Source organism: Coturnix japonica, chromosome Z (genome assembly GCF_001577835.2).
Source record: "Coturnix japonica isolate 7356 chromosome Z, Coturnix japonica 2.1, whole genome shotgun sequence".
Classification (NCBI taxonomy): domain Eukaryota; kingdom Metazoa; phylum Chordata; class Aves; order Galliformes; family Phasianidae; genus Coturnix; species Coturnix japonica.
This window is the reverse complement of record NC_029547.1, coordinates 18,109,133-18,134,970: the sequence shown is the minus strand read 5'-3', so window position 1 is coordinate 18,134,970 and position 25,838 is coordinate 18,109,133. Positions and strand designations below refer to the sequence as shown.

Here is a 25,838-nt window from a genome sequence, read left to right as displayed (position 1 = left end):
TTGTCCTTCATCTTCAGTTTTCTGCCATTTACTAGGTTCTTTGGCTCCTCCTGGCAAGTACTCCATTTCATATTCTCCCCATTCTGTCTTCTGCTTTTCCCACTCACTGTGAACCTTCCCAGGGAGAAGGAAGAGCAGTGCCTTCTTGTCTGAGGCAGATCTTCCATGCACTGGGACTGATTGCTCCAGCTGTCACAGGGCTTTTGCTTCTGTACATAGCACTAGTGCTTTGTTCTCAGGGTGTTTTGTAGTACAAATGAAGTATTACAATGCATTGTTTTTATGTCTCTAACACCAATCTTCATAAAGTTTTCCCTAATTTTTCTTCAGTCCTGTGAATTAAATTAAACTGCTGATTCTGTGCTCTGAGTTGCAAGTCTGCCTTTCTCTCTTATATCTACCCTTCAAATTTTGTCTGTTTTATAAATGCAGAACCAGATCAGATGTTTCCTTTTCTGTACTCCTCCTTCAGTGTAAGAATTCCTTCCCTCTTCTGCATCCATTCCATTTCATTCCAGGGTGCACCCTTCCCAGCTTTTGTAGTATGGAGTCCACCCTTAATTTTTCCTTAAGAAAATTGAACTGACCTTTTGTCAGCCTTAGTGTCTTCTCCATGCAGTTCTTACAACCCTTTTTCTGATATCCCTTTTATCACCTCAGATCAGATATCTCTTTAAAAATTAATTGTGATAAAATAATACCTAAGCAGCACTTCAGGATTTAGTTCTGTTCTTGACTCTGTCAATATCAGAGTTTCAGATTATGTCAATCACAGAGTTGCTCTGGATTGTCCAAAAAAGCAGGTTAAAAGTAAGCCTTTTTCTCCTAACTTGAAGCAAGTGGTTGGTTCCTCAGTGCCTTTGAAAATGTGCAACTGCTTGTGTGTTTTTATTGTAAGAAAACATCAGAGCATAAAAGCTTTTAAAATAAAAAGCAATATAACATGGTTTTCCAGAGATGCTTCTGTGCCTGGCCTGATTTGAGAGCATTGCCTAGGGGAACTGTTAGCTATAATCTTAGAACACATGTTTGGTTCTTCTGATATGTTAATTTATTGCTGGGCAAAGAGCACTGGTCTTTAACCGAAGTATGAAGTTCGTGGCAACATCATGCTTTCATGACATATATTCATGTAGCAATCTCACAGAAAAATTAGGCAAAGTAAGTAAAAGAGCAATTGTAACAATTGTTTTCATTTTTTATTCTCTTTTTTGTACCTAATTAACCAGTCTGGACACTGTCAACTTAAAGCCAGTCTCAGGAAGCACTGTACACCTTACTAAGTTGCTTTTGAAAACTGTTTCTTCTTGAATCTGCTTGGTCTCCTGGAGATATTTTGCTATTACTGTGTGGCCAAACTACACATGGATCCTAAGATTAAAGGAAAAAAAAAAAGTGCATTTATTACGAGTACACATGTTATCTGAAATAATTAAAGTTGTGACAAGACATCCTCCTCAGCAAAACTGAAAGCTGTGATTTGGTCCAGTCCTTTAAATATAAATAAAAAATGAAAGATTATTCTGGTAGCTTTTCTCTTAAAATTACTTTTGTGCCGAACTAGCTTCCTAAGTACCTTCTAAGATGCAACAGGAGTAGAAAATTTGGGAGCCAGTGTCTCCCCAAGTTTGACTGGGTTCCAAGTCTGCTGAATTTGGTAAAGTAAGAGGGGAAGGGGCACTCCACTTTTCAGCTCTGAGGTATCTAGCCAGTAGTTCTCCTTGGGATGCTCTTCTCTGCATTATGAACTAATAAAATTCTAGTTTAGATGTCAAAGTACTAACCAAATACTTCTTCAGGATGTCTTTGTAGGTGACGTTGAAATAAATACAACAAAAGGTGTGCATTGTATATATTTGTATGTTTATTTAAAAAAAACAAAACAAAAAATACAATAAATTTATGTTTTTGTTATGTACAGGAGCAATGTCTGGAGGCTTCAGCTTTCAGGTAACAGATGGTTTGAACTCTGCACCACGACAGATTTTTAGCATCACAGCTCGGACTCTGGTCATTAGCCTTGAAGTAAACAAAGGACTCACAGTCTTTCCAGGTCTGTTTTTAAGAGCTTATCATTATTTTGTGCACTTTAAAAAATTGCATAGGTAACTATGTATGCAGTAATTTGCCAGCTAGCTGTCTAAAATATGGATAACTGTACTTAGAAACATGCAACTGTCTGCTTTCTAAAAGAACTTTTATGTTGTCTCAATTGCATTTATTGTTTGTATGGTCTTTAAATTTTTGATATGAGCAGTGCTTGGGGTGATGTAATTTGGCAGTAAAACATATAAGGCACTGTGTGACAATAACACAGTTCAGCCTAAGCTCTGAACATTCCTCATTAAGAGGAATTTCAAAGCACTGTAATAGAGTTAGAGTTACAATGTAGTGGTTAGAGCATTCAGGCTGTCCTGCTCAGCTTGGTGTCATCTGCAAACCTGCTGAGGTTGCACTTGATGCCATTGTCTGTGTCATTGATGAAGATACTGGAGAGCACTGGTCCCAAGACCAACCCTTTGGGGACACTGTTTGTGACTGGTCTCCACCCTGACACGGAACTGTTGATCACAATAGTGATTTCTGCATGGCAAATACAGAGTGAAGTTCCTATCCATTTGATGCTTAATCTCATCATATTGCTAGTTCACTTTCTTACTGTTTGAACAGAGTTATGAAGGGCAGCACAGGATCAAGGATGGATAAGAAGGACTGAACAACTTCAATTTATATTTGTGCATTTGCGATAGCTGGGTCATCAGCTGAGGAGAGGACTATTTTAAATGAAAGCATACTGCTGCAGGAGTTAAGAGCATCTCACCAGAGCCATTTCCTCCTTTGCACAGGGAAGGGTAATCCCTCCTTGAATTTTCTTGCATCCTGCTTCTAGTTTGCATTACCTTATTATTTTTTTTTCTCTGAATGTGGCCAGAGAGAGAGACATGGAGTCAGGAAAGCTCAGGTGTTTATCTGTATCTTGATTTATTAATTCAGTACAGAAGACAAGCACTACAGTTTCTAAGACTTCATAAATGTAAGCTGTATAAACAAAGACTTGCAATAAAAGCTACTAAATATGGGCAACCAAAAATGAGATTGTGGCAGCATGATCTTCTTCAGTCAATATAAATGGGATTCAAATAAACCCACTTAAAAGGTTTGGTAATCTGTGATTTCGATGTGTAAGGTTGCTTTAGGCACAGGGCTTAACAGGAATTCTGTCTTAAGCCATAGATAATTGTAAGAAAAGTGTGCCTGATAAGTATCTGTAGAACAGTCTCTAGACTTTCTGTCAGTTCTGCACCTTGGAAAATAGATTGTTTCTTTCAGCACTGCAAGCTGTATTCGTCTAACCTTCCAACTTTTACTGAATTGTTGCTTGCTTTGAGTTAGCAAACATTCTTTTTTGATATTGAAAAGTATTGTTGGCTTTTTTGCCTGTTCTCTTCATGATTCATTTTAAAAACATTTTGGATTTTTACAGGTTTCAGTGGTACTTGCTTATTGTGGTATGACAATTAAAACAGTGATGGTGCCAGACACTTAACTCACACACACAAAAACAACAGCTGGTGCTTTGTTGTGTTTTATAGCAGTGAGGAAAATGTTAATGTTGAGACAACTTGAAGAATCTCTCCTCTAAGAAAATAAATCTGGAATATATTGTGAAGAATTTGCCATGTCTGAATGAGTAGGAATAAAGTATTCTTTCAAGCATAGTGTTTTGCAATTTCATAAGAGCATGTACTGCTGTCTTCTTTTGCACTGAATACAGCAAAATTGTTTATTGAGTTTAAGATTTTTTCTGTCCAACCGCAGCTTATTTTATTCAGTGTGCTTACTACATTGTGTGATAAATACATTAGCTCTTCTTATGTATATTAGGTATCTAGAACATGAATGTTTGCTGTCTTCAAGGAAGCAATTAATTGAAGATTCAATTAGATGAGTTGCTTTTCGAGAAGAAAAGAAGGATCATAGGTATTCATAAACATAGTTGTATAAGCCAGTCAGCAGACAAGATGACCCATAAATGTTCAGCAGTGAATGGAAAATTATCGTACCAGAGTAGTTTCCTGATTTTAAATGCTGGCATTAAAAGCAGAGACCAAAATAATTAGATACTGATAATAGTTGCTATTATGTTCTGCTTGTATGGATTAGCTTGGCCCTACTCTGAATCACCCATCCACTCTCCCTGATCCTTTCTACATAGATTGGGTGGTGCTACTTTTGCAAACTGTTTGCTCTTGTGCTGGGAAGCAGACAAGCTGTGATCACACTTCCCTATCCTTTACCCAGTCTGTTGGCTGGCAAATAACCGGTCTTATCCTTGTCAAGGGGTTGGACCACAGCGGAACTGCTGCAACTGCCAGAAAAAGTCTTTTGTGTCTCAGAAGAAAAGTATTCATCTACTTTCATTATGTGTGTTGACCACACTCAGAGGGTTGTGTTTGAGCGGGATCTCATTTCACAGAACATTGCAAGAGACTTCAGAGCCTGTGGCCCTGATCTGTAATTCAGCCTCTGCTATGCCGAAAAGTTTCTTGTGATCAAGTCCTGGCTTCTGAGTGAGGTCAAGTCTTTTGGGAAGGAACAGGGGTTTTGTGAACAACTGAAATAATCACAACACATCACAGTGTAACCATGTTTGGGAGTTACTCTGTCTTAATTTTTTTATGGTGCCCGGGCCTGCTTTACATTAATGAGGTTGTTGAGAAATAACTGTTTATAGATACACGTGGTCTGATGAACTTTTGTTCTCAGTTCTACATTCTTGATCACATCTGCCACAGGCTCAACACATACTTGTGCTTTCCTGTGAGTCTGCTATGCAAAAGAGGAAGAAGAATAGTAGAGAGAAGAAGGGAGATTTCTTCAATTAGACAGTGAAAGAATTTTTCTAGCTCTGAGGGACTGCTCCACTTTTCTAAGCAACACTGGTACATAGAGCGATGGGAAGGTAAAAAGGGCAAAAGAGCCAGAAGCTATTTTTGTTCATTTTGTTATAACAACTGTGTTTCAAAGTAGATGTGATTTTGAACCACAGCACAACTATGTGTAAACAAGCAAGAACAGCTTGCAAAAGATTTCCATTCTTTGGTTTGATTACTGTGATTTTCCATCTGAATATTATAGGAGAAAGATTTTATGTTATTACCCTGAAAACAGAAGGTAGATTTGTAGTGGGGATGGATTGTTAATGCAAACCTGAATAATTTCAGTTGCTACTACTTGAAATGCTGCACTGGTACCTGCAGGAGCATGGTGCTCAAAAAAAAGCAAGACATAAAAAGAAAGGCAGAAGTGGGGGCAGGAGGAGCAGGATTATGAAAATCTGCTGCTCTTCCCAGTGTATCAGTAAACATAAGGTTTAGTTTGTGAGTGTATACCATCAGGAAACTTCATCATTAAATAAAAAGAAATGCTGAAACGGACTTTTTTTCTTTTCTTTTAGGAAATGATTAGGTTTGGCTTTGTCAACCTGGTTTGATTAAATTCCAGGGAGCTCTTTATAATCCTTAAGCCAGAAGGTACTGGTTAGTGCAGTTCTGTGTATTTAAAGGACTCCTCAGTTGTACATCCATCTTAATAATACTTTATTTCACTTTAGACCATTATTTGTGTCCTTCCTAATTTATTTAATTCAGTATTTATTTTTCAGTTTCATGTGATAAAAATCATGTTTCCTATTCATAAAATGTGGTTTAATCTTCATGGTTTTGGTTATCTGTGTTCATTAGAAGATTTACCATGTTAAGACTTCTCAGCCAAATTACTGGGCCGTCTGTGGGCACCTGCGATTACCAAATACATTGCCAATACTGACTTCAGCTATAATTAGAAATTATTTTTAGATGTATAGTATAGGGACAGTGCTTCTTATACATGTCCTACTCCTTTGTTCAGATTGCTTTTGCAGAAGCTATCATTTAGCAATTACAGATGCTGAAGTGAACTGTACTTTTTTCATTTCTGTAAAACAAGGATACTTCCTACTGATGTGCTTTTATTGAAAATGTTATGGAAGAATTGTGTTATCTGGAAGTAACCAAAAATAGGGTAAATTTGCTGATCTCACGGAGCATTATTAAAATGCTAAGTAGAGTATGCAGATGAGAGGGTGGGTTGTACTCTGTTTGAAAAACTGCTGTTGAAATCTAAGTAACTTTTAATTGATGGTTTTTAGGTTCCAGGAAACCTATTTCACAACATGATCTGAAAGCTGTAACCAGTGATGTGACCAGTGCAGGAAACAGAACTATAAATTTTCTGATTGTAGTTTCCCCCAAACTTGGAAGGCTGATCAGAACAAATTCTGATAATACCACTCAGGAAATCCTCAGTTTTACACAGTCTATGGTAAGCATTTACATTGTAATGGATATTTCAGCAGTAGATTGTTATTTCAAAGGGCATCCCAATTGTTTTTTCGTTGTCTGGTTGATTTATATCTGTTTAGTAACCAAACATATGTGACCCATCAATGTGATTGTCCACATTTGCTGTGTCATTAAATATCTGGCATGTAGTAATGAATGCAAGAGGAGCCTTTTCCCCCTTCTCTTTGAATACTAGCAGTCTTGGCAATTTCCTCTGTTTTGCTTGTAACAGTATTTTTCAAGAAGAACTGTTCTGGTGCCATTAACCAGCAGTCAGAGGTTGGAAGCCTTTAGTTTTTGGCAGCAGGAGTAGCCTTGTGCTGTATGAAAACTCCAAGTATCAGATTCGTTTCAGCTGTGCACAGTCCTCATGGGTGTCCCCAAGAAGGCTTTTATTGACTTGATTGGCTGTGATATTAAGTGTTTAAAGAATCTTAACTGTGATACAGGGTCTCATACTTGAATGATTAAAAACGTGGCAGCTCGTGTAACTTGATGGAAAACATTCTGCAGCTGAAAAAAAAAAAAGGGTTATGTCTGTTTGCAGAGTCTAACTGTGTGCTGAGAAAATCTGACTAGGGGAGGTAAAAGGAGCTCAATATTTGACTTTAATGTAGGAGCAATAAAGAGGCAATTTGGTCTTATATACATTTAGAGATTAAAAAAATGAAATAAAGGACTGAGAAAATCTGGAAATGGAAGAGGGGCCAACAAAACAGAAAAAAGTTTGGCACTTTTATTTAATAAAATGAAACTTTGAAACAACCTAACCAAGGACTGTGGTGGAATGTATCTCCACCTGAACTGTATAAACAAATTGAAGACAAAATATTTATCTTAAAACTGTGTTCTAATCTCATCATTATTGTTCTTATTGCAATAATTACTGAGCTGAGTTTTTTCTTAAATTATGAGGGAGGTGAACTGACAAATGACACCATTCTCTTCTGTTCCTAAAATGGATGATATTTATGAGCATTAAGTGAAACAGTTAAGCATATCAGAAAATCTTTCATCTAAGAATAACATTTTAATCTCTTAATATCCCTACAGATAACAAGATCTACATATGTTTATTGGATGGTGCCATGGCAGAACATGCCACTTCTTTTCTATATATTTAGTTCTTACTAATGTATAGCTAACTTTGCTTTGAATTTTGTAAGTTGTGTAAGGATTTGAGCTGTCATAATTTGTGTGATTCTATTCTCCCTATTTGCTGTTGGGGGTATTTGTATTGGCCGTTTTCACTTCAAGCAGGTAGAGCTATGTGACTCATTGCAGGTAAAATTAAGGTATCTTAACTGGATCACTATTTATTCTGGCAGAGACTGAGGTATCCTGCTATTAGGGGAAGAAAAGAGATCCAAAATAAACTTACTGTCTAGCAGGCAATAGCCACAATATCAGGGAAAAAATGACACTGCAGGCATTATATTTTTCATTTGTGCAGAGAATAAGAATTTCAGTTTCTTTTTTCAAAGCTTGTAAATCTGATCAGAATTGAAAAGTATTTTGATGTAGTTTCTTTGGTTTTGGTTTCACTTACTTAACTCTTTGTTGTGGAACTTAGAATTTTGCTTCTGAAAATTACTTTATGGGTAGATTATAAAAATAAGTTAGCACTTTTGCTATGGTGCTAAACTCTTCCATGTTCCAAGTGGTTTATTGCTTCTTTGCCAGAAAAGAAAAAGAAAAAAAATAGTTGCATTCTAATGGAATTTCTCAAGGACAGTTGTTTTGCAGCCAATATAAGAAAACCAATTGTGCATTAAGCACACTAGAATAGCACAGTAGTTCTGAACAGAAGCATTTTTTTTTCTCTGACATTGCTTACTATGATGTAGTTACTTGTTACAAGTATTTTCATTTTGCAGAAGTCCATAAGTTCTTCATTATATTTGAAGTCATTGCAGAGGTAAACAAGGCAATGCTCACCAGTTCCATATTCTTACTAGTCCAGATATTAGCATGGTTTTGCATTTAAAAATCTAAAGCCCTAGGAAGACTAACAGTTGATAAACACCACCGAATTTATCAGAAGCATATTGTGCCTATTCTTAATACATTAATTTGCTTTCTTTCACTTGAAGTTGTAGTGCCATGCTTTGAAATATTGTTTTGAAACAACATATTATTTTAATATCACTTTTGTGTGCTTTGTCCTATAATGGCTATTAAGAATTAAATCAGTATGGAGGTTGTGGATGTCCCATCCCTGGAGGCATTCAAGGCCAGGCTAGATGTGGCTCTCAGCAGCCTGGTCTGGTGGCTGGCGACCCTGCCCATGGCAGGGGAGTTGAAACTGATCATTGTGATCCTTTTCAACCCAGGCCAACCTGTGATTCTATGATTCAGTATAGAGAAAACATGAACCTGATGACAAGTTTATTGACAGTAAGGTTGACTGTTTTTGAGACTGCTGAGAAAGCTTGACCCTGAAAGCTCTTTTTCCCTGGTGGTCTCAGGGGGGCTGTTACAGTGGTTTCAGGATTAGCTCTCTCTATAGCTACAGATCAGATTTTGAAATGATGAATGCTTCACCCATGATTGCAACAGGCAGTTTTTAAAATTTATTTTTCACACCTTTTAAGCACAAATCATGGGAACATTTGCTGATAAGTTCCCTCAGTTTTGTTTACAAAGTTGTGTGAAGTGCATTACAAGCTCCAGACTTAAAACCAACACCGTATCGGACAGGACTCTCTTTGGCAATTAGAAACTAACACATATAAGCCATGTCAGTAGTTACCAGAGAAGCTGCCAAGGATTTAGAAGGTAACTGTCTTCTCTCCAGGTCAGTGAATGAAGTGACAAGCAAATGTGGAATGTACTGAATGAGATATAGTTATTATTACAGTTTTCTGGCTTTTAGGAATCCTATTGAAGTTTCTGTGTACTAAAGTACTAATCTCATTGTTCTGGTATAGTTCCAGCTGATGAGAATCCTGGTATGAAGATATTAGCTTTTGCTTTTAGGTCTAAACTTAGGAACAGTTTTGTCTAGTACTGACACTTTTTTCAAGCTTGCTTGTCTAACAAAAAGAGAATTGTTCAAAGAGAGTAATACAAGACAGTCTTTTAATATGAGCTACGTACACAGTCATTGTACATAGACTAAGGTATGAAATCCTTTCTTAAACAATGGTCTGTTTTCTGTTCTTACTCTTCTGTATTTAAAATTCTTCTTCTTTTTTACTTACGGCTCTCTTTACCCAAAAATAGGTGAATGAAGGTGTGATCATGTATGAGCACTCAGAGGCAGAATTAGCTGACTGGAGTGCAGAAGATTTCTTTATGTTTACTGTCTCTTCTCCACCATCAATTCTGGATCCTCAGATGTTCCATATCATCATTTCATATGAAATTCCCAGGCATGATCGGAACAGTCGTCTTCTTGCAAATACAGGTACAAATAGCAAATGGAGTAGGATCTGTTAGACTTCCAATGAACAAACATGAAAAATCAAAGGAACATTTTTCTTCATTATCAAATGACCAGAGTATTTTAATCACAGGGTGTAGTCTAGAAAGTAGGTGCATCACTGCATCTTTAAAAATGCAATCAACCACGTTTGCTCAGTTCTTCCTGCTTCTGTTGTGGATATTTTCCATTTTGGTAGAGATAATGAAAGCAATATATGGAGTTACTAAGATTTTTTTAATGATGCTCCATTATGCCATTATTAATGATGCTCCAGGTAGAAAACCTGGTTAGTTATGCTTAGACCTCTTTTAAGATTAATTATATTATATATCTAGCTATGGCATATGGAAATCAAGGATTCCATGAAAGAAAAATATTTTTTTCCATGTTCTCTATTTTGAGCATTATCAATTTTTGAAACATTGCAAAGTCAAAATACCGAGTTTCTAAGACTCTCTTTTCCTTTCTGCTAGGTACTGTAGTCCAGGAAGGAGGCAGAATATTAATCAACAAAACACATTTAGATGCTTCAAATCTATTGATTAAGCTACCTGAAGGACAACGCTCCATGTATGAAGTCTGGTATCAAGTTGTGTCTTTACCCCAGCATGGCACAGTAATTGTTGGAGAAAGAAACGTTACAAAAGAAAAACCTAATTTCTCACAATATATACTGAACAAGTTTGGAATTGTGTATGTGCATGATAATTCTGAATCGCTTATGGACAATTTCACTTTTGCTGTTTGGTTAAACCTAAAGACCATGTCTGCAACAAAGCCCCATGGTGAAGTTTTAGAAGAGGTGTTTAATATCACTGTTATTCCAGTGAATGATCAACCACCAGAACTGAAGACTAAAAGGCTGCACCTGAAAGTCCTGCAGGGAGATATGTCAGTGCTGGGGTCAGAGAATCTGAAAGTTGAAGACCTAGACAACACCCCAGCAGAGCTCAAATATTCCATTGTTAGCAACCCCAATAATGGTTATTTAGCAATGAAGAGCAATCTGAGTATCTCTATACAGGATTTCACACAAGCTGATATTGACAGTGGTAGGGTATGGTTTGTACAGGATGGAAGTTCTTCTTCTGGGGTGTTTTATTTCAGTGTGACTGATGGTAAACATCGTCCTTTATACAAACTTTTCAGTCTTGAAGTTGTACCAATTGCTCTTGTCCTTGTCAACCTTACGGATGTTGCACTTCTGCAGGGCCAGACATCTGTCACTATTACTAACACACAGCTTTCAGCTGTCACAAATGGAAAAAGCACTAATATCATGTATGAAATAACTCAACCCCTCAAGTATGGGCACCTGATGATTGAAAATGAGCAGGTGACTAAATTTGAACAGGCAGATTTGAACTCAGGAAGACTTTCTTACCATCTGTCAAATTTCACCATGTTCAAAGAAGTACTGGTGTTTATGATATTCACTGCAGAAAGTAATCTAACAGAACAAGTGCTGAACATCACAATGAAGCCTTTAGTGCAAGTTGTGTCTGACATGCAGATTTCAAATCAAGCAGTTTATAAACTCAGAAGGAATGACCTGGATGCTTCTGAGCTAGCCAATTTAACAAACAGTAATCCTAGATTTGAAGTGATAGTGCCCCCAGCTCATGGGAGGATTGTAAAAAAAAGGTTTGTGAATGATGCAGTGTTTGAAGATATTCAGACATTCACCCAAACTGACATCGATGGAGGTGCTGTGCTTCTCAGCATAGATACCAATATGACAGGCATTGATCTGTTAAATGATTCATTCACATTTGTGCTCAGGGCAGATGACGTGCAGCCCGCTGTTGGCCATTTTGAGTATTCCATAGTGCCATGCAGTCCTCCTCTTGTGCAGAATTTTACAGCTGAAGTGCCTATCATAACCAGTATGACCACTTTAAAGATTCCAACTACCTCAAATGGCCGGATGCTAGTTTTCTCCCATGATGAAGTGCCTACAGTAGCACCAAAGAAGACTGCTCCAGGCATGTGGTTAGGTCGGAAACGCTGGGGAAATCAACTTGAAGAAGGTCCATCACTAAATCTGGCAGTGGGAACAAGGGGATCTGCGGGGACTGAGACCACAGATCAGGTTAATGCCATGAGTTCCAGAGAGCAAGTAGGTGAAAGCAGCAACCCTTGGTACATCATTATACCCCTGGTCCTGGTGTCTGTGTTACTCATTATTGCTGTTATTTCTGTGTGCATTTTGCTAATGTGTCAGAAGAAAGAGAAGGCAAAACCACTTGTCAAAAATCAAACAAATGTAGTCCTCAGTAGTCCAAGTCATTGTCTAGAACGAAGCTTGACTGTACCTGCTGTTACAGTGACCCCTCTCCTGAAGGGAGCTGAGGGAAATACATCCTCTGCACTGATGGCAGCAAGACATGAACAGCTGCTTCCTATGATGCATCCTCCAACTGTAGAACAGCCTTTGCAAAATAGCTGGTTAAACCTAGATCCTGAAATGATCCAATACTGTCGAAAAACAAACCCAACTTTGAAGCGCAGTCAGTACTGGGTGTAGTTCATGGCCATCTTTGTTCATGCCACTTGATGTAATGTAGAAAGGAGAACGTACCTTACTGATATACAATTCTTTATTATGCATATTTATAATAGGTCAAATGGTGCATTGTTTGCTAGGTGAAACCTAGATATCTGTGAAATAATGGTACTCTTATTGGTTACAATGGCCATAAATTAAGTTTTCCCTCCTCATCAGATGCAGAATTTTAGTGCACCCTGTGTATGCCGTATTTTTTATTTTTCATGACAGCGGTAAAGTAAAATGTACTATCATGGATTATATCTATTTTAACATTATTATTATTTTGAAGAACTAATTTTGCTGCAAAGATCCAGTGTTCTTTCCTGAACTGGTACTTCTCTTTTAGGAACTTGAAACTGTTTTTACAAGTAGTCGTCAAGGTGCTAATCTCGATAATATCATTTTGACCCAGTGGCTGTTCAGAGGCCAATACTAAAGAAACAAAGCTGTCGTTGTTTTGCCAGGTGTTCATCTGGGTCAGTGAGCTTGAAATCGAGAATTCATTTCAGCAATAATTCTATGACAGCAGCTGTAAGTAAGGGTTCTGATAAAATGCTTACTGTGAGGTGGCTGCTTTTTGATTGTTTGCTTTGTGTTTTCCTGATTTGTTGCTGAGCTCTAGCCTTAATATCTGCAGACTGGTAAAATGCATCTGTGGTCTCTAATCCACATGGCAAAATCTGTGTCTCTGCCAGTCAACCTGCTTGCCAAATTATCTTCAGGCTCAGCTTATGTCTGGAAGAACATATCAAATTTCACATCCTTTGCTAAGGGCTAAAGATGATGTAAAGATCATGGTTTTGTATTTATGAAAGTGAACAGTGATGTGCAGTCTCATGTTAAGGTCCATTCTTTCTTCCACTGAAAACAACAGCAAAATTCTTATTGACTTCAGAGGACAAAATGACCACTGAACTTCTCATATATTTTTGTACTGTGCTGTAACAGCTTCCATTTAGCTCCTCTGTAACCACGCCGTCTGAAAATGTCTCACTGCTGCATTGTTACTGTTAACACTGGAATGATACTTTTGTTTTAGCCAAATTGCTGCTGGTTTTGCTTTTATAGAATGGATGTATGGGCCTACACGTCCTTGGTGCTATTAATTTCAAAGTAGTTTGTTTTGGATGTCTTTTTCTGCTGTTGATTAATTGTGTTTCTGCATTGACATATTTCAGTTGAGAGAAATGTTTACCAGTGAGAAGGGCCAGACTAAACCTCTGCTTACTGCTGTGTCCCAGGACCTAAATACTTGAGTAGCATGCCCAGTTAGAGACATTTTTAAAGCAGTGCATTGTTCAGAGCCTGCTGCCAGGTCAGTGTCAGTGGAAAATATGCAGACAACATTTTCAGCTGTTTGAGTTAGTGGAGCGCTGGTGACAAAAGATATGAAACCTTCGTGTACTCAAACTAAAATGTATTTGAAGCATATTATGCAATTTTTGCTTGTAATTACCATTTTTCCTTGATGCCACTGTAAGCAGGCTTGAGATCACCTCAGTGTAAGAGGCTGGGATTTGAGATGTCCCAGATGGACTTACAGGCATGCAGTGCAGGCCTTTCTAGTTAAAAACAAACAAAGCAACAACAGAACCTTTGCTACTATTTTAGAAACTCTCAGCCAGAGAGGTGGTGCTGTCGGCCATTGCAGGGACACCCTAGCATCTTTGTGGAGGTGCAGTTGTAGTCTCCTGCCATTTCCTGAGACCTTGTTTGCTATCACCAAGCAAACAGCAACTTCCTCCAGATCCCAGCTGTCAGCAGAGCATTTGCGATACCCTTCCTCCAACACCGTTTAGCCAGTAGCAGATGGAAGTAGAGATGGAAAATAGGGCTACTGCAATGGTGGTGATGGTATATATTATCAAATGATTAAAAAAAAAGTAATGCAATTAGAACTTCAGAACTGGATGGACCCTCCGAATGTCTGTATTTGTATCCTCTGAGCAACAAGTACAGAGAAGATTGCTGAATTTTTGCTGTCTTTTGTTTGTGTAAGCATAATAAAGTAAACTCTTTTTCTTTGTTTTGGAATTGCTTCTGCCTCACAACAGAAGTTTACTTCAAGTAGAACCTGCACTATGAGTTGTATTTTAAGTACAGGGCTCAGTTTCTAAAGCACTGACTTTTTTCTTTAACAAAATCCTAAAGACCGGATTCATCAGTGATGTGTACCAGCATTTAGTTTGCTCTCCCAGTGCTGCTGTTACGCAGCCGTGCCATAATACTTGCCATACTATTGAACTTTTGGATGAGAACTCTCTATGGAGAAGTATATTGCAAAACTGATTGCTGGGTTTCGTATAAAATGCTCTCTTTGATATTATAATTGATGATTACATCTGGATTTTACTTTAGTATCATAACCAGAGTCCTATTTAAAAAAAAGAGTGCCTTACACTTTCCCACTAAGCAAGGCAGAATAGCCTTTGGCAGAGAATGGTTTATCTTATTCTTACTTAGATATTTAATATAGGTGAGATGAATGATTCTTTTGATTTGTCCATCTTCTTGTTGTCTCTAAAGAGCTCAAGTGACTGGCTTAGACTAGAAGTCCAACTCTGAAATGGCACTGACTCGCTTAGATGAATTTTATCCTGGGTTTCTACAAATAACTATAAATCAAAAAACTACCTGGAAAACAAATGATTTGTACTTATGGGTTCTTTTTGTGATTCCAGGAACAAATAGTTTATGGCCAAGATCTGGTTTGAATTTTTTGGTTGTTTCCCTAGCACTACAGCTGTTTATTTTGTTTTATGTAGATGGGGTTTATGAAGGATTCGTTTTCTTACTAAATGTGGTTTTAAACTACAGCATAAAATAGCCTTGAAAACATACATAAAATCTGCAATATATATATATATATATAGTCTGTTTGTTTATAGTCTATGTGCTTAAGCTTTTGTGTTTTCTTTAAAGATCTGTAAAGTACTGCAATGCAGGAACACACCAGAACTCCGCTGCCAGTAGCAGTGTTCTAACAAGTACTCAGATGTTTTTTAAATTAGGCACATGCAAGGTCTGTGTTCTGTGTGCAGCATTGTGCCTCTAACATAGTACATATGGCTGGAAAAAAAGTGGAACCTCATTATGTGTCCACTTGGCCCTGTTCAACATGGGCGTGAATGTAAAATTTATGCATTAATTTCAAGCCAGTCAGCCTCACCTCCATCCCTGGATGGCAATGGGACAACTTGTTCTGGGTGCCATCACCAAGTAATTGGAAGGCAAGAAGGTTATCAGCAGTAGTCAACATGGATTCACCAAGGAGAAATCATGCTCCTCTGCAGAGGAGGACCTGGGTTTCATGGTGGACAACAGGTTGGCCATGATCCAGCAGCACGCCTTGGTGGCCAAGAAGGTATCCTGGGGTGCATTAAAAAGAGTGGCCAACAAGTTAAGAGAACTGATCCTCTCACTCTGCTCTGCCCTGGGGAGGTGACATCTGGAGGACTCTGTCCAGTTCTGGGCTCCCCAGTTCAGAAAATACAGATCTCCTAGAAGGAGTCCAGTAGAGGACCACAAAGATAATAAAAGGTCTGGAACATCTCCTGTATGAGGACAGGCTCAGCAACCAGGGTCTGTTCAGCCTGGAGATAAAAAGACTGAAAGGAGATCTCATTAATGTTTATAAATATCTAAAGGGAGATGGGAAGCAAATGGAAGAGGCCAGGCTCTTCTTGGTGGCGTGTATCAATAGGACAAGGAGTAATGGCCTAAAACTTGAACACGGGAAGTTCCATACTAACATGCAGAAGAAATTTATGGTAAGGGTGATGGAACACTGGAACAGGTTTCACACAGAGTGTGAAGTTTCATTCTCTGAAGACATTCAAGACTCATCTGTGTGACCTGCTGCAGGGAAGATGCTTTGGCAGCAGGGTTGGACTCAATGATCCCTTGAGGTCCTTTCCAACCCCTGTGATTCTGTGATTTGGACTTTCTGAAGCAGCACTGTATTGGGTGTATTTGAAGAAGTTTAATGTTATTTCACTACACATGCTTAGGATATCTTGAAGTACCAGATTCTTAAATGTTAATGTATATTAATGCTGTTTTGTCCCTGTTTCAAAAGGCAGCAGGATGAGGCTCTTGATACCTGTCAGCCATCTGCATCGGTCATGTTGAACTACAGAGCTGTTTTAATACTAATTGTGTGCCCAGTGATCAACGAGACACAGTAAAAATGTAAGCACCTTACGTTTGCCTCAGAGAATAAGGCAGTGTACATCTTGGTTGGTTCTGTGGGGGAGGTCTGAGTATGTGACCTGGCACTCAGGGAGACATAGGCCAGCACTGGAGCTGACTATAAACCATTCTGCAGATGTTCAGAAAATGCTGATCTCACTTGAAAATTGATCCATATATTCCTAATTACAAAAATAAATAACCCTTCTACTCTGGCTACACTGAAGGAGAATTGTTAAACTGGAGCAAAAAGGATTATGTGAATGTGATTTAGATGGATAGAATTTTAAACTTACTTTATACTAATAACTGCCTCCCAATTTCAGGATACCACATTAAGGTATTATTACCCCATGTTGCACCAGATGCTTTCTTTAACTGGATTTTTTCTTTAATCAGAACTTGGATGGTTTGTTGTTGTTTCTGTAGCCTGAGATAAGGAACTCCTTTTTTGAAATGTCAGTAATTCTGGTGGCAGCAGGGGAGCAGCCTCCCCCAGGCCATGACGCAGCATCTTGACACAGAAACCTGTAAGTCCTAGCTACAACTTTCATTGCTTCAGCCTGTTAAGACCTGTTAGACCAAATTCAGCAGCAAATCCACTACAGTGGTAGTGGGTGCTTAATGCTAAGCACCATTGTTTCTTGTTTTTTTCAAGCCTACACTTTTGATGTTCTGTTGAAATACATTCTGTGAATATTTTTAAAGATGCTGAAAATAATTGTTCTGGCATATTCAACACAAACTCTTTAATTTATCTTCACTTGTTTCAAACAGTCGTTTCTTCCAGAGCCAGCCTACCCCATTTCCAGTCCTGGACCAGTATGTTCTTTCACTGCAATGTATAGTTTCACATCTGTTCGTAGGGAGACGTGGTATGGTGAAATGCTTGCTTTGCATGCTCATTTCCTCATTTCCAGTCTTGCTTCTTGGCTATTCTTGTGGTAATACTTCCTACATGCTTGTAACCACCACCTAAATGTGACGTTGTTCGCAGACTGAAGTTTTAGCCACATCACGTTTTCAAAGCCATGCAGGGAGAAGAGCATCACATCTGATAAGTTCACTGGGGGAAAATGGATACTGGGCATTGTTAAGGCATGTGACTGTGCATCAGAACTGCCTGAAAGAGCACAGGCAAACAGCACAGAATAAGTCAGTGGTGTAGCTTATAGTGTATGACCCATCAAAGTCATCACATAGCAATTTGCTTGTATAGTACGGGAAAGCGTGTCTGAATGAGATTCTAGGCAGATTTTTAAAATAATCAGAGATATCAAAAGTACACATTTCAGGTTCAAGTATATATAAACGAGGTTAAATAAGTAGTTCAGAGAAATGTACAGTTGTTTTCAGACATGCAAAGCCTCCAGGAGAGCTGCTTTGCTATCAGGAAGTACTGGGGAACATGTTTGTTAGTGTGGGGGGAGCCAGGAGAACAGGATGGGGACACAGTCATTTTGAAGAAAACTTGCTTCTTTGAAAGGCAGAAATGATGTAGAAGTTCCACATGCTTGTAACATGCCACATGTCACTTCATTGCCAGAAGAACAAGAATTGAGATGAAGAGTTCTCTTGCCATGTAAGGAGAGAAGTTCAGTTAGCTGTTTTTTATGCATTCCTCTGCAGCTGGCAGGAGATTCAGTAGAATTGAACCTGCTATGGCATAACAATGCTCAATGTTGACTTGATGGCTGGCTGTAAAGAAGTCCAGTGGTGGGGATTGATCAGATCAGATCACAAAGATTTTTCATTTTATAAGTGTTGCCCAGTCTTGCTGACAAGTGTTGGCCAGGAAACAAGAGAGATGTTAAAGCCTGTTGGCATGAATATTGCCGTAAAAACAGAGCTGCCGTGCTCTTGGTCAAACTGCAGAAGGGAACAGGGTGAACTTACCTGAGGTTCTGACTGATTGCAATCACAATTAATGATTAATGGTAACTCTAGTTAGTTGCAAATGCTGAAAGGTTATTTGAAAGAATGGTGGCAGAGGTTCTGACTCAGAGCAGCAAACTAACACAGATAAAGATGGGCCTGAGCTTAGCCCCTTAAAAAAAAACAAACAGGGAAGTAGCTTGAGGATCATTCTCATTTACACATGGCTTCAGAAAACAGTTAAAGATCAGTGTTATAACTAAGATTAGACTGGGGGCAAAGTAAGCAGAAGTATGAATCAGCTGGAAGAAGAGTTTCTTACTTCATAGCACATCTTAATCAATCAGGAATATCCAACCAGGGCACTACACCCTCCTAGGAATGCTCAGCTGAAGTGTCAGTGTTTTCTGATTCTAAGTCGCCTTTCTCCTGGTTGTTGAATTTAGGATCATTTCGTCTTTCCCCTTCATTCTGATTCCTGGGATTCTGGGAGATCTGAATACAGGATGTGGCCTCAGCCCCGTGCTTCTGTCCACGCCTCACAGGAGACGTGGGGTGGTAACTACTGGTCGCCACTGTCCTGAGTTGTGGCCTACTCTAATCTGAATCCACAAGTTACATTTAGAGACACGTTATACCCAGTGTCCATTTCTGTGGTTCACCAGGATGCTTGAAATGTAAAACAGTAGGTTCAAGATGTTCCTCTTGTATTGCCACTGCCAGGAGGCAGCCCTCCCCCAGCCCCAGCATGGCTGCAGCACACCTGGGGCCTGGTACACTTCAGGCACTTAATAACTCAGTGTTAAGCCTCCCTGGGGACCTCTCTGTCACTCTTCAGCCCTTCGGAGCAGCCCTCTTCTGTGGGAGGTGCTGGACGTGCCCTGGTGCAGAGCTCCTTTGCTCTGGTTTAGCAGGATCCTGCTTTTACCCTGCTGGGGAATTCTCAAGCTGCCAGCTGTGGCCAGAGGGCAGTTCTCTGTGAAACCCAGACAAACCCAGTTCCTGTAAGAAATCTAACTTCCTTTTTGTGCTTTTTATTTATTTATTTATTTATTTATTCTCCCAAACTCAATTCTTCTGTGGCTGACTGCCCTCCTGTAGGAATCAAGGGGCAGCTGGGGCTAGAAAATGGGTATGCTGAAAGGATGAGCCTAAGAAATGCCAAAGATGGATCTAGCAAATACCTCATGAAGGTATCTTATGTGTGATTTCTGTCGTGTTCAGGGCAGACCCACAGGACTCTTGTGTGCTTTGAAGATGACATAAATGTTTAAAAGGCACACAGCTGCACAGCCAGCTGGGGACTGGCTGGTTGACAGGAACCTCACTGGGTTCTCAGCTCAGAGAGATCTATCATGGAGGTGTAGCACATGTGAGTGCCATTGGCACCAGGATCCTGCTTCCTGTTAGCCACAGGCAGACAGACAGGAGGAGCATCTAGCGAGTGCTCTCACGCAGAGTTAAATCACAAAAAGGCCTTGGGTGTCACCACACCTGCCTAATGGTCACCCAACAGAGAGTGACCCACAGAAAGGCCATAGTGTTGCACACAGATGGGCCATGAGGCCAAATCCTCACACTGCTGGCTCTTGGACATGCCTTGGGCTGGGGGCAGGGCTAGCAATTCAGCATAGAGTTTCTCACCATTCTGCCAAGTTTAACCAGGATTGCAGCAGTGACAATGGGACTAGGCAGCAATAACACATTCCAAATCTCTTAACAGACCTATTTCTGCCAGTGGCAATATAAATGCAGCAGCTGAAGGGGTAGCGAAGTCTTGGCCCTCTGCTCCAGGCAGCACTTGGGCAGCATTAACAAAGAGAACAAATTGCCACTGTATTTGCAAGGCTCAGTCAGGTAAGGATGCTTTTCCATACGCTTATTGTCTGGGACACTCATATATAATTAGGGAAATCTGAGTTTAAGCAAACCCACTAGCTAGCAGATTTTATTTTAAAATGTTATATACAGACACTGGCACTCAGAGTGGTGGTGTCTGAGCATTCAGATCTGCTCTGACAAAGGCACTGCATAAATTTTCTTCTCCAGAGAGCTGCCCTTAGATGTTAATGACAGAGGCTTTTTACCCATTGTTTTTTTACAGCTTTTGATGTTTTTGTTTTCTGTTTTCAGATAAACAGTCTCACAGAAATCATATCATGACAGTCTCAAGCAAAACCATTTTACTGACGTTTTACTGTTACCCAGCAGCTACCCAACAGACATGTTTTCCCATTGCTTTTGTGACAATACTTACTTTGTTTTCCAGTTTTAATGAGTTACATGCGGCTATGCCTGCTTCTTTCTTGACATGTTGTTTTCCCATTGCTGCACCAGCTCCTAATGTTATTCTAACACCCAGTAAAATTGCTCAGCTGGCAGCAGATGTGAATCTACCCCAGCAGATTCTCTCTCTCAGATGTGTACAATACAAAACCACACTGTTTTGTGTAACCCATGCTGGTTTTGAGCTGCCCTGGGCCCACCTTAAAAGAAAATATGAGCATATTTTGGCCTGTTTTTACAAAATGCAAGAGACAGCCTTCTCAGACGCTGCCTGGCATTGCTGCAGTTCTCTTAATAGAAACTATTTTTCTGAGTGTAGAAGTAATATTACAAGGGTGCTTGGTTATCTTCAATATCCTTGATGACTCACTGTCAGTTTTCTCATGTCAGAGTACGTCAGAAACTGTTTCTTTATTAATCTGGAAGTGATATAAACAGCTGTATGTTTGCGCTACAGATGAGCTGGGGACAACACTGCTAAGCCCAGAGAGTGATAGAAAGGCCCCTTGACAAGCATACTGAGAACAATATTTAACAGGAAGCTGGCATGATATTGTGTTGGCTCAAATATTTAATCCACAATACATAGCCACCTTTTGCATATGGTAACAATTGTGTGAGATGTTACAAGGTGGCGCAAAAAGTGCATTAGTATAATGCTGACACCTCTTCATTGAGTTTTGTGGGACCTCGAGGGGTTTCCCATTTTCTCAGCTGTGTTGATATTCCTTTCAATTGTTTGATATATAACTAAAACCACAATCGATCTGACACTGTGGCTAAGAATATCAGTATTCTCCTTTCCTAGTCTTTGTGAAAAAGGTAGTCTTATCCTTAAAGAGAATCCCTGAAAGAAGACTATCAGCAAAACAGATGAGACCTAACTTCCCTGGGAACCGTGTTTTAGTCCCTTCTTCCTCTGGTTCACCGTCAGCTCCTTCATACCTATCTTACGCAGTTTCATTGCATCTTTTGTCTGATTCAGAGCTGCGTGTCTTAACAAACCAGCCAAAATATGCGTATGCACTGGTCAGATAGCTGCTCCCTCTTCAAACAGAGAAGATGAAGGATTGTGCCTGTATTTCCTACACAAGGAGGAGGCACTAAACTGGGCTTCTTTCCTCTTTCCAGCTGCCAGCTTTCACAGAACTTGTAAGAATGTCAAATCTTAAAGACCTTGCATCCCTTCTGTAGTTGGATGTTGTAGTTGGCCGCATCACTGACTTTGGAGATGAGAGGCGGGCAGATGGCACAGTTGCACAGGGGTTGTTCCTTTACACAACCAAGCTAAAAGGGAAGAACCGTTTGGGAGTACAAAGAAGTTTTCAAGTGGTGCATAAATTGAAAGATTGAGCTGTATGACTCAGCTACATGGAAACAATCTGCTAAAATTATGTTTAAAAGATTTTTGTGCCTATCTGGAGCTGCTTTAGGTTTTAAATGTCTGACCCACTGCCTCAGGTTGTCTTCATCCCAGAAGTTTTTCTCCATCTAGTGAGTCTTTAACTTGAAAAATAAAGATTTGGAAGGAAAAAGCAGGAAAGGAAGGGTTGCCTAATGCTAGCGTGGGCTTTTGTTAACTGATACTTGCACTGAAAGAGGCAAGTCACTTTCTGGTTGCAGCCTGTGCATTGTGCCAAAGTCCAACATGGCGTACTTCTCTTTCTGCCCTGTGTGGATCTGCTTCAGGTGCTTCAGCACACATATACAGAAGAAATGTATACTTCTTTTCACAAGGACATTGGCATGTATTCCTGAAAGAGCTTATTTATTAGTAGTAGAATTGATGTTGATATTATTACTGTGCTACCTTAGAGAGTGAGGCAAGTAAGTATCAGTGGCACAGGAGGAAAATATAGCTCTTTTGTTCTAGATTTTCACTGCATGTATGCAGCTCATATTCTTGAGAAACTGAGAATAGCACACACAGTTTCCCACTTCAGTTTCAATTTCCTAAAAGGCTTATAATCAGCAGCCATCTGGTTGCTGTTTAGTGTCCCAGATGAAATGAACATGGTGGCCTGAGCTGTGTGTCCAGAGAACAGGTGTCCATATCATTGACAATTACCAGAGTAATTGGTAAAAAGGCCATAATCTCTGGGGTATATGCAGTCTAAGTAACCTTTCCATAATGAAAGGGGTTAATTTAATTTTTTTTAGACCATTAAACTATGGAGGATTTCTGTTTGCTTTGTTTTGTTTGCAAACAAGAGTGACTCGAGTGTCCCTAATGCCATCTTTTTGGTATTGCTGTATTTCTGATATTGAGCCTCACATGACAGGTTCTGTGTGCCTGTTCTGAGATTCCTAGCCTGGAAATAAATGCATTTGGCACATTAAAGGAGACAAAATGCAAGGAAAAACAGACTTTTTTTAAAAAAAAAAATTCATGCATTCTTCCTCACTGCTATTTTTAACTGTGTTAGCTAAACTGTCAGGGTGAAAACAATGAGGTAATTCCTTTAAAGCTTCAGTCACAAATTAAGAGCAAAAATATGTTTAGCAGGAACAGATTTGTAGTGGGTTTTCTACATTTTCTATGAGTAGAATTTAATATAGATTCAGTAATTCAGTAGTCTTCACCTTTCAGAGTCATTCGATAATAACACTGTCCAGAAGGAACCTGTTTCTTATTCAATTATAAAGATAAGCAACCCCAACTGGGCTATCTTTCAAAATAATGGAGAGCTTGGTTGCACAGAACTGTGTATTTTGGCATATATATTCAGAGAAGAGTATTTATATTTTGGGGGCAAGAACCTTAACTTTGCTAATAACCTGAAAATGTTTCAAATCTGACCTTTAGCTTTAAAACGAGAAAGGCAGACTGACTTCCCTCTCTCAACATCACAGCAAATACTGAATGACATGTTTGTGGTTAGTCCTGTCTGAGACCTCTGCATCACGACACCTACCCCTTTAGTTACCCAGAAAATAATGGTGACTTGTTTTTACAGAGAAATATAAGCTTGTACTTCAATCACACTTATTTCAGTTGAAGTTGATGTACTAATGTCCTTTTTAAACAAAAGGTATATTTTTATTCAAGGACTCTGGCTTAGCAGCATGCAGGAACAAAAGGGAAGAAACTCAGAAGAAACTCTGTGAACACCTGCCCTGAAGTGTAGGAAAGAGGTAATAAATGTATAGAAGGATCTAGATGGTAGAAATTCTGGCTTCTAACAGTTACTGATTTTGTCCTTGTCTTTAGATGAGGTGTATTAGTGGAGCAACCATTTACTCACATCTCCAAGGCCTAAATACGAAGGTATCAAAAAAACAATCAGGCTAAGAAACAAAGATGCCAGAAGCAGTGACTAAATAAATGCTGATCTTCTCTTTGCCTCCATTTTTATTTTCATCTCTGAGCAAAAATCTTCAGCTTCACCTGCACTAAACTGTCAGAAGCGTTGTAGGCTAACTTTCTTTTTGACATCTTTATTTTGTATAATGTGATGAAAACCAGCCATATTGCCTTAGGAAAGTATAGATAATGGAAAATGAGTTGCTGTTAATAAGGTTACCTATGAGTGATAATGAAGCTGATCAGAAAGCAGAGGTCCCTGCAGGATGTTTTTCAGGGACTGGGAGGCAAAGGCAGGGTTGGAGGCTGAGCTGCTCGGCCTTTGCATTTCTGCTCAGGAGCACATCACTGTGCCACACACAGGTGGTCTCACAGCCCGTGGCAACGCTCTCCTTATCCCACCACAAAGGGAAGGGCCCATTCAGGACACCAGAGCCCCATAAGACACATCTGCGCATGCCCTTTTCCTTTTCTCTTCTTCCATTGTTCATCCTCCACAGAACAGGTAGCTTTTCTTCTTGGTTCATGCCACAGAACCCTTATTTATTTAGTTCTTGTATCCCACTTATGCTACTTCTGTGATGGATTTTACTTATAAAAGTGTTGTATAGGCTTAAAGACACTTTATTGTTCACATTTTTTATATTAAGAAAGAATTCGTGAGTGCAGGGTTAATGTTTCATCATAGGCTTTTAAACTCAATTAGATCTATATAAATAAAAGCAACTGGAGGAAGAAAATACCCACACTATGGGCTCAATCTGTCCTCTCAGTTCTCTGCAGTGCCTCTTTCCTTGCAGTAAATCTGTTCTCTGTTCACAGCATACAACCACACTATCGGCTCAACACGCTCTCTTTCAATGCACTCAAGGAAAATGCTGTTTGACTTCATATATCAACAAAAAATCAGCGCCTGGTTGTCAGTCCTGCCAAGACAAAAGAGCAGTTGGTATTTGCCTGAATAACACTTGTGTGACCTTGCCTCTGATGTGGTTAGTCTGGGGAATGACTAACGTTCAGGTTTTCTTAGTAACTCCATGATGTCAACATTTCCTGCTTGCGATAGTCATGGGTTTTTCTTGCTCTGAAATGAGCTGGGTTGGGCAATGTGGCCTCTTGCTGGGCAGTCTGGAAGGAGAAGGCTACAGACTGCATGGATGAATCGACTGTCATGGAGCCCCTCCATCTTCCACCCACATGCTGGTTTGTTTTCCTGGTTGTTCCACAGGCACCTCTCCTTCTCAATTTCATTTTTCCATTACCAGAAGTGGGGCTGAATAGAGAAAGGGAAACACAGAGGGGAAAGAAATGAGAGTGGAAAGGATCATGACAAGAAATTTTCCCAGCTGCTTAAATGAGCCCTGAAGAGCAAGGTATTCCTTTTCTGTTTTTAAAGCTTATTGGTTTCTGCAGGACCCTTGTTGACTTAGCTGAAAGAGATAATGACCAAAAAGGACTATCATCATGCCATTCCCTGTTTCTGAAACCCACACCTCTTTGCTGTGTTCTGACACAAAAAGGGTTGTTAAAAATTATTGGCCACAGTTGTGCCTGAAGAGCTAAACAGCAAAATTTGAAAAACCAGTAACCAACCTGCCAGTTTTAGTAAGAATGATTCATTTGTACATGCAGTCTGCTCATAAAATATCATCAGAATTGGCTTCACTGGTTTATGCTGCTGTTCACTGCTCTTGTCCTCTCTTATCCAGGAAAAATTAGTTTTACTTTTCATTCCAAAAGCACAAGCACGTGACAATACTTCTATGTTTGGTTGTTTTCTTTTTTCTGTCCTGCAAAGTCAAGTTCCATTTTCCTGTGTTA

The 25,838-nt window shown here is 39.4% G+C and overlaps 1 protein-coding gene across 2 annotated transcripts in view; it reads left to right on the top strand.

Annotated features, from left to right (window-relative positions):
- The window catches only part of LOC107305997 (chondroitin sulfate proteoglycan 4-like), a 32,253-nt gene extending 17,858 nt beyond the window's left edge, over nt 1–14,395 (top strand). For both annotated transcript variants that reach the window (XM_032441314.1, XM_015848733.2), the window contains 4 exons: nt 1,922–2,053; nt 6,191–6,363; nt 9,609–9,792; nt 10,284–14,395. In XM_032441314.1, the coding sequence (XP_032297205.1) occupies nt 1,922–2,053; nt 6,191–6,363; nt 9,609–9,792; nt 10,284–12,337 (2,543 nt within the window). In that variant the 3' untranslated portion in view covers nt 12,338–14,395. The remainder of the gene's footprint in view (nt 1–1,921; nt 2,054–6,190; nt 6,364–9,608; nt 9,793–10,283) is intronic.
- The last annotated feature ends 11,443 nt before the right edge of the window (nt 14,396–25,838 follow it).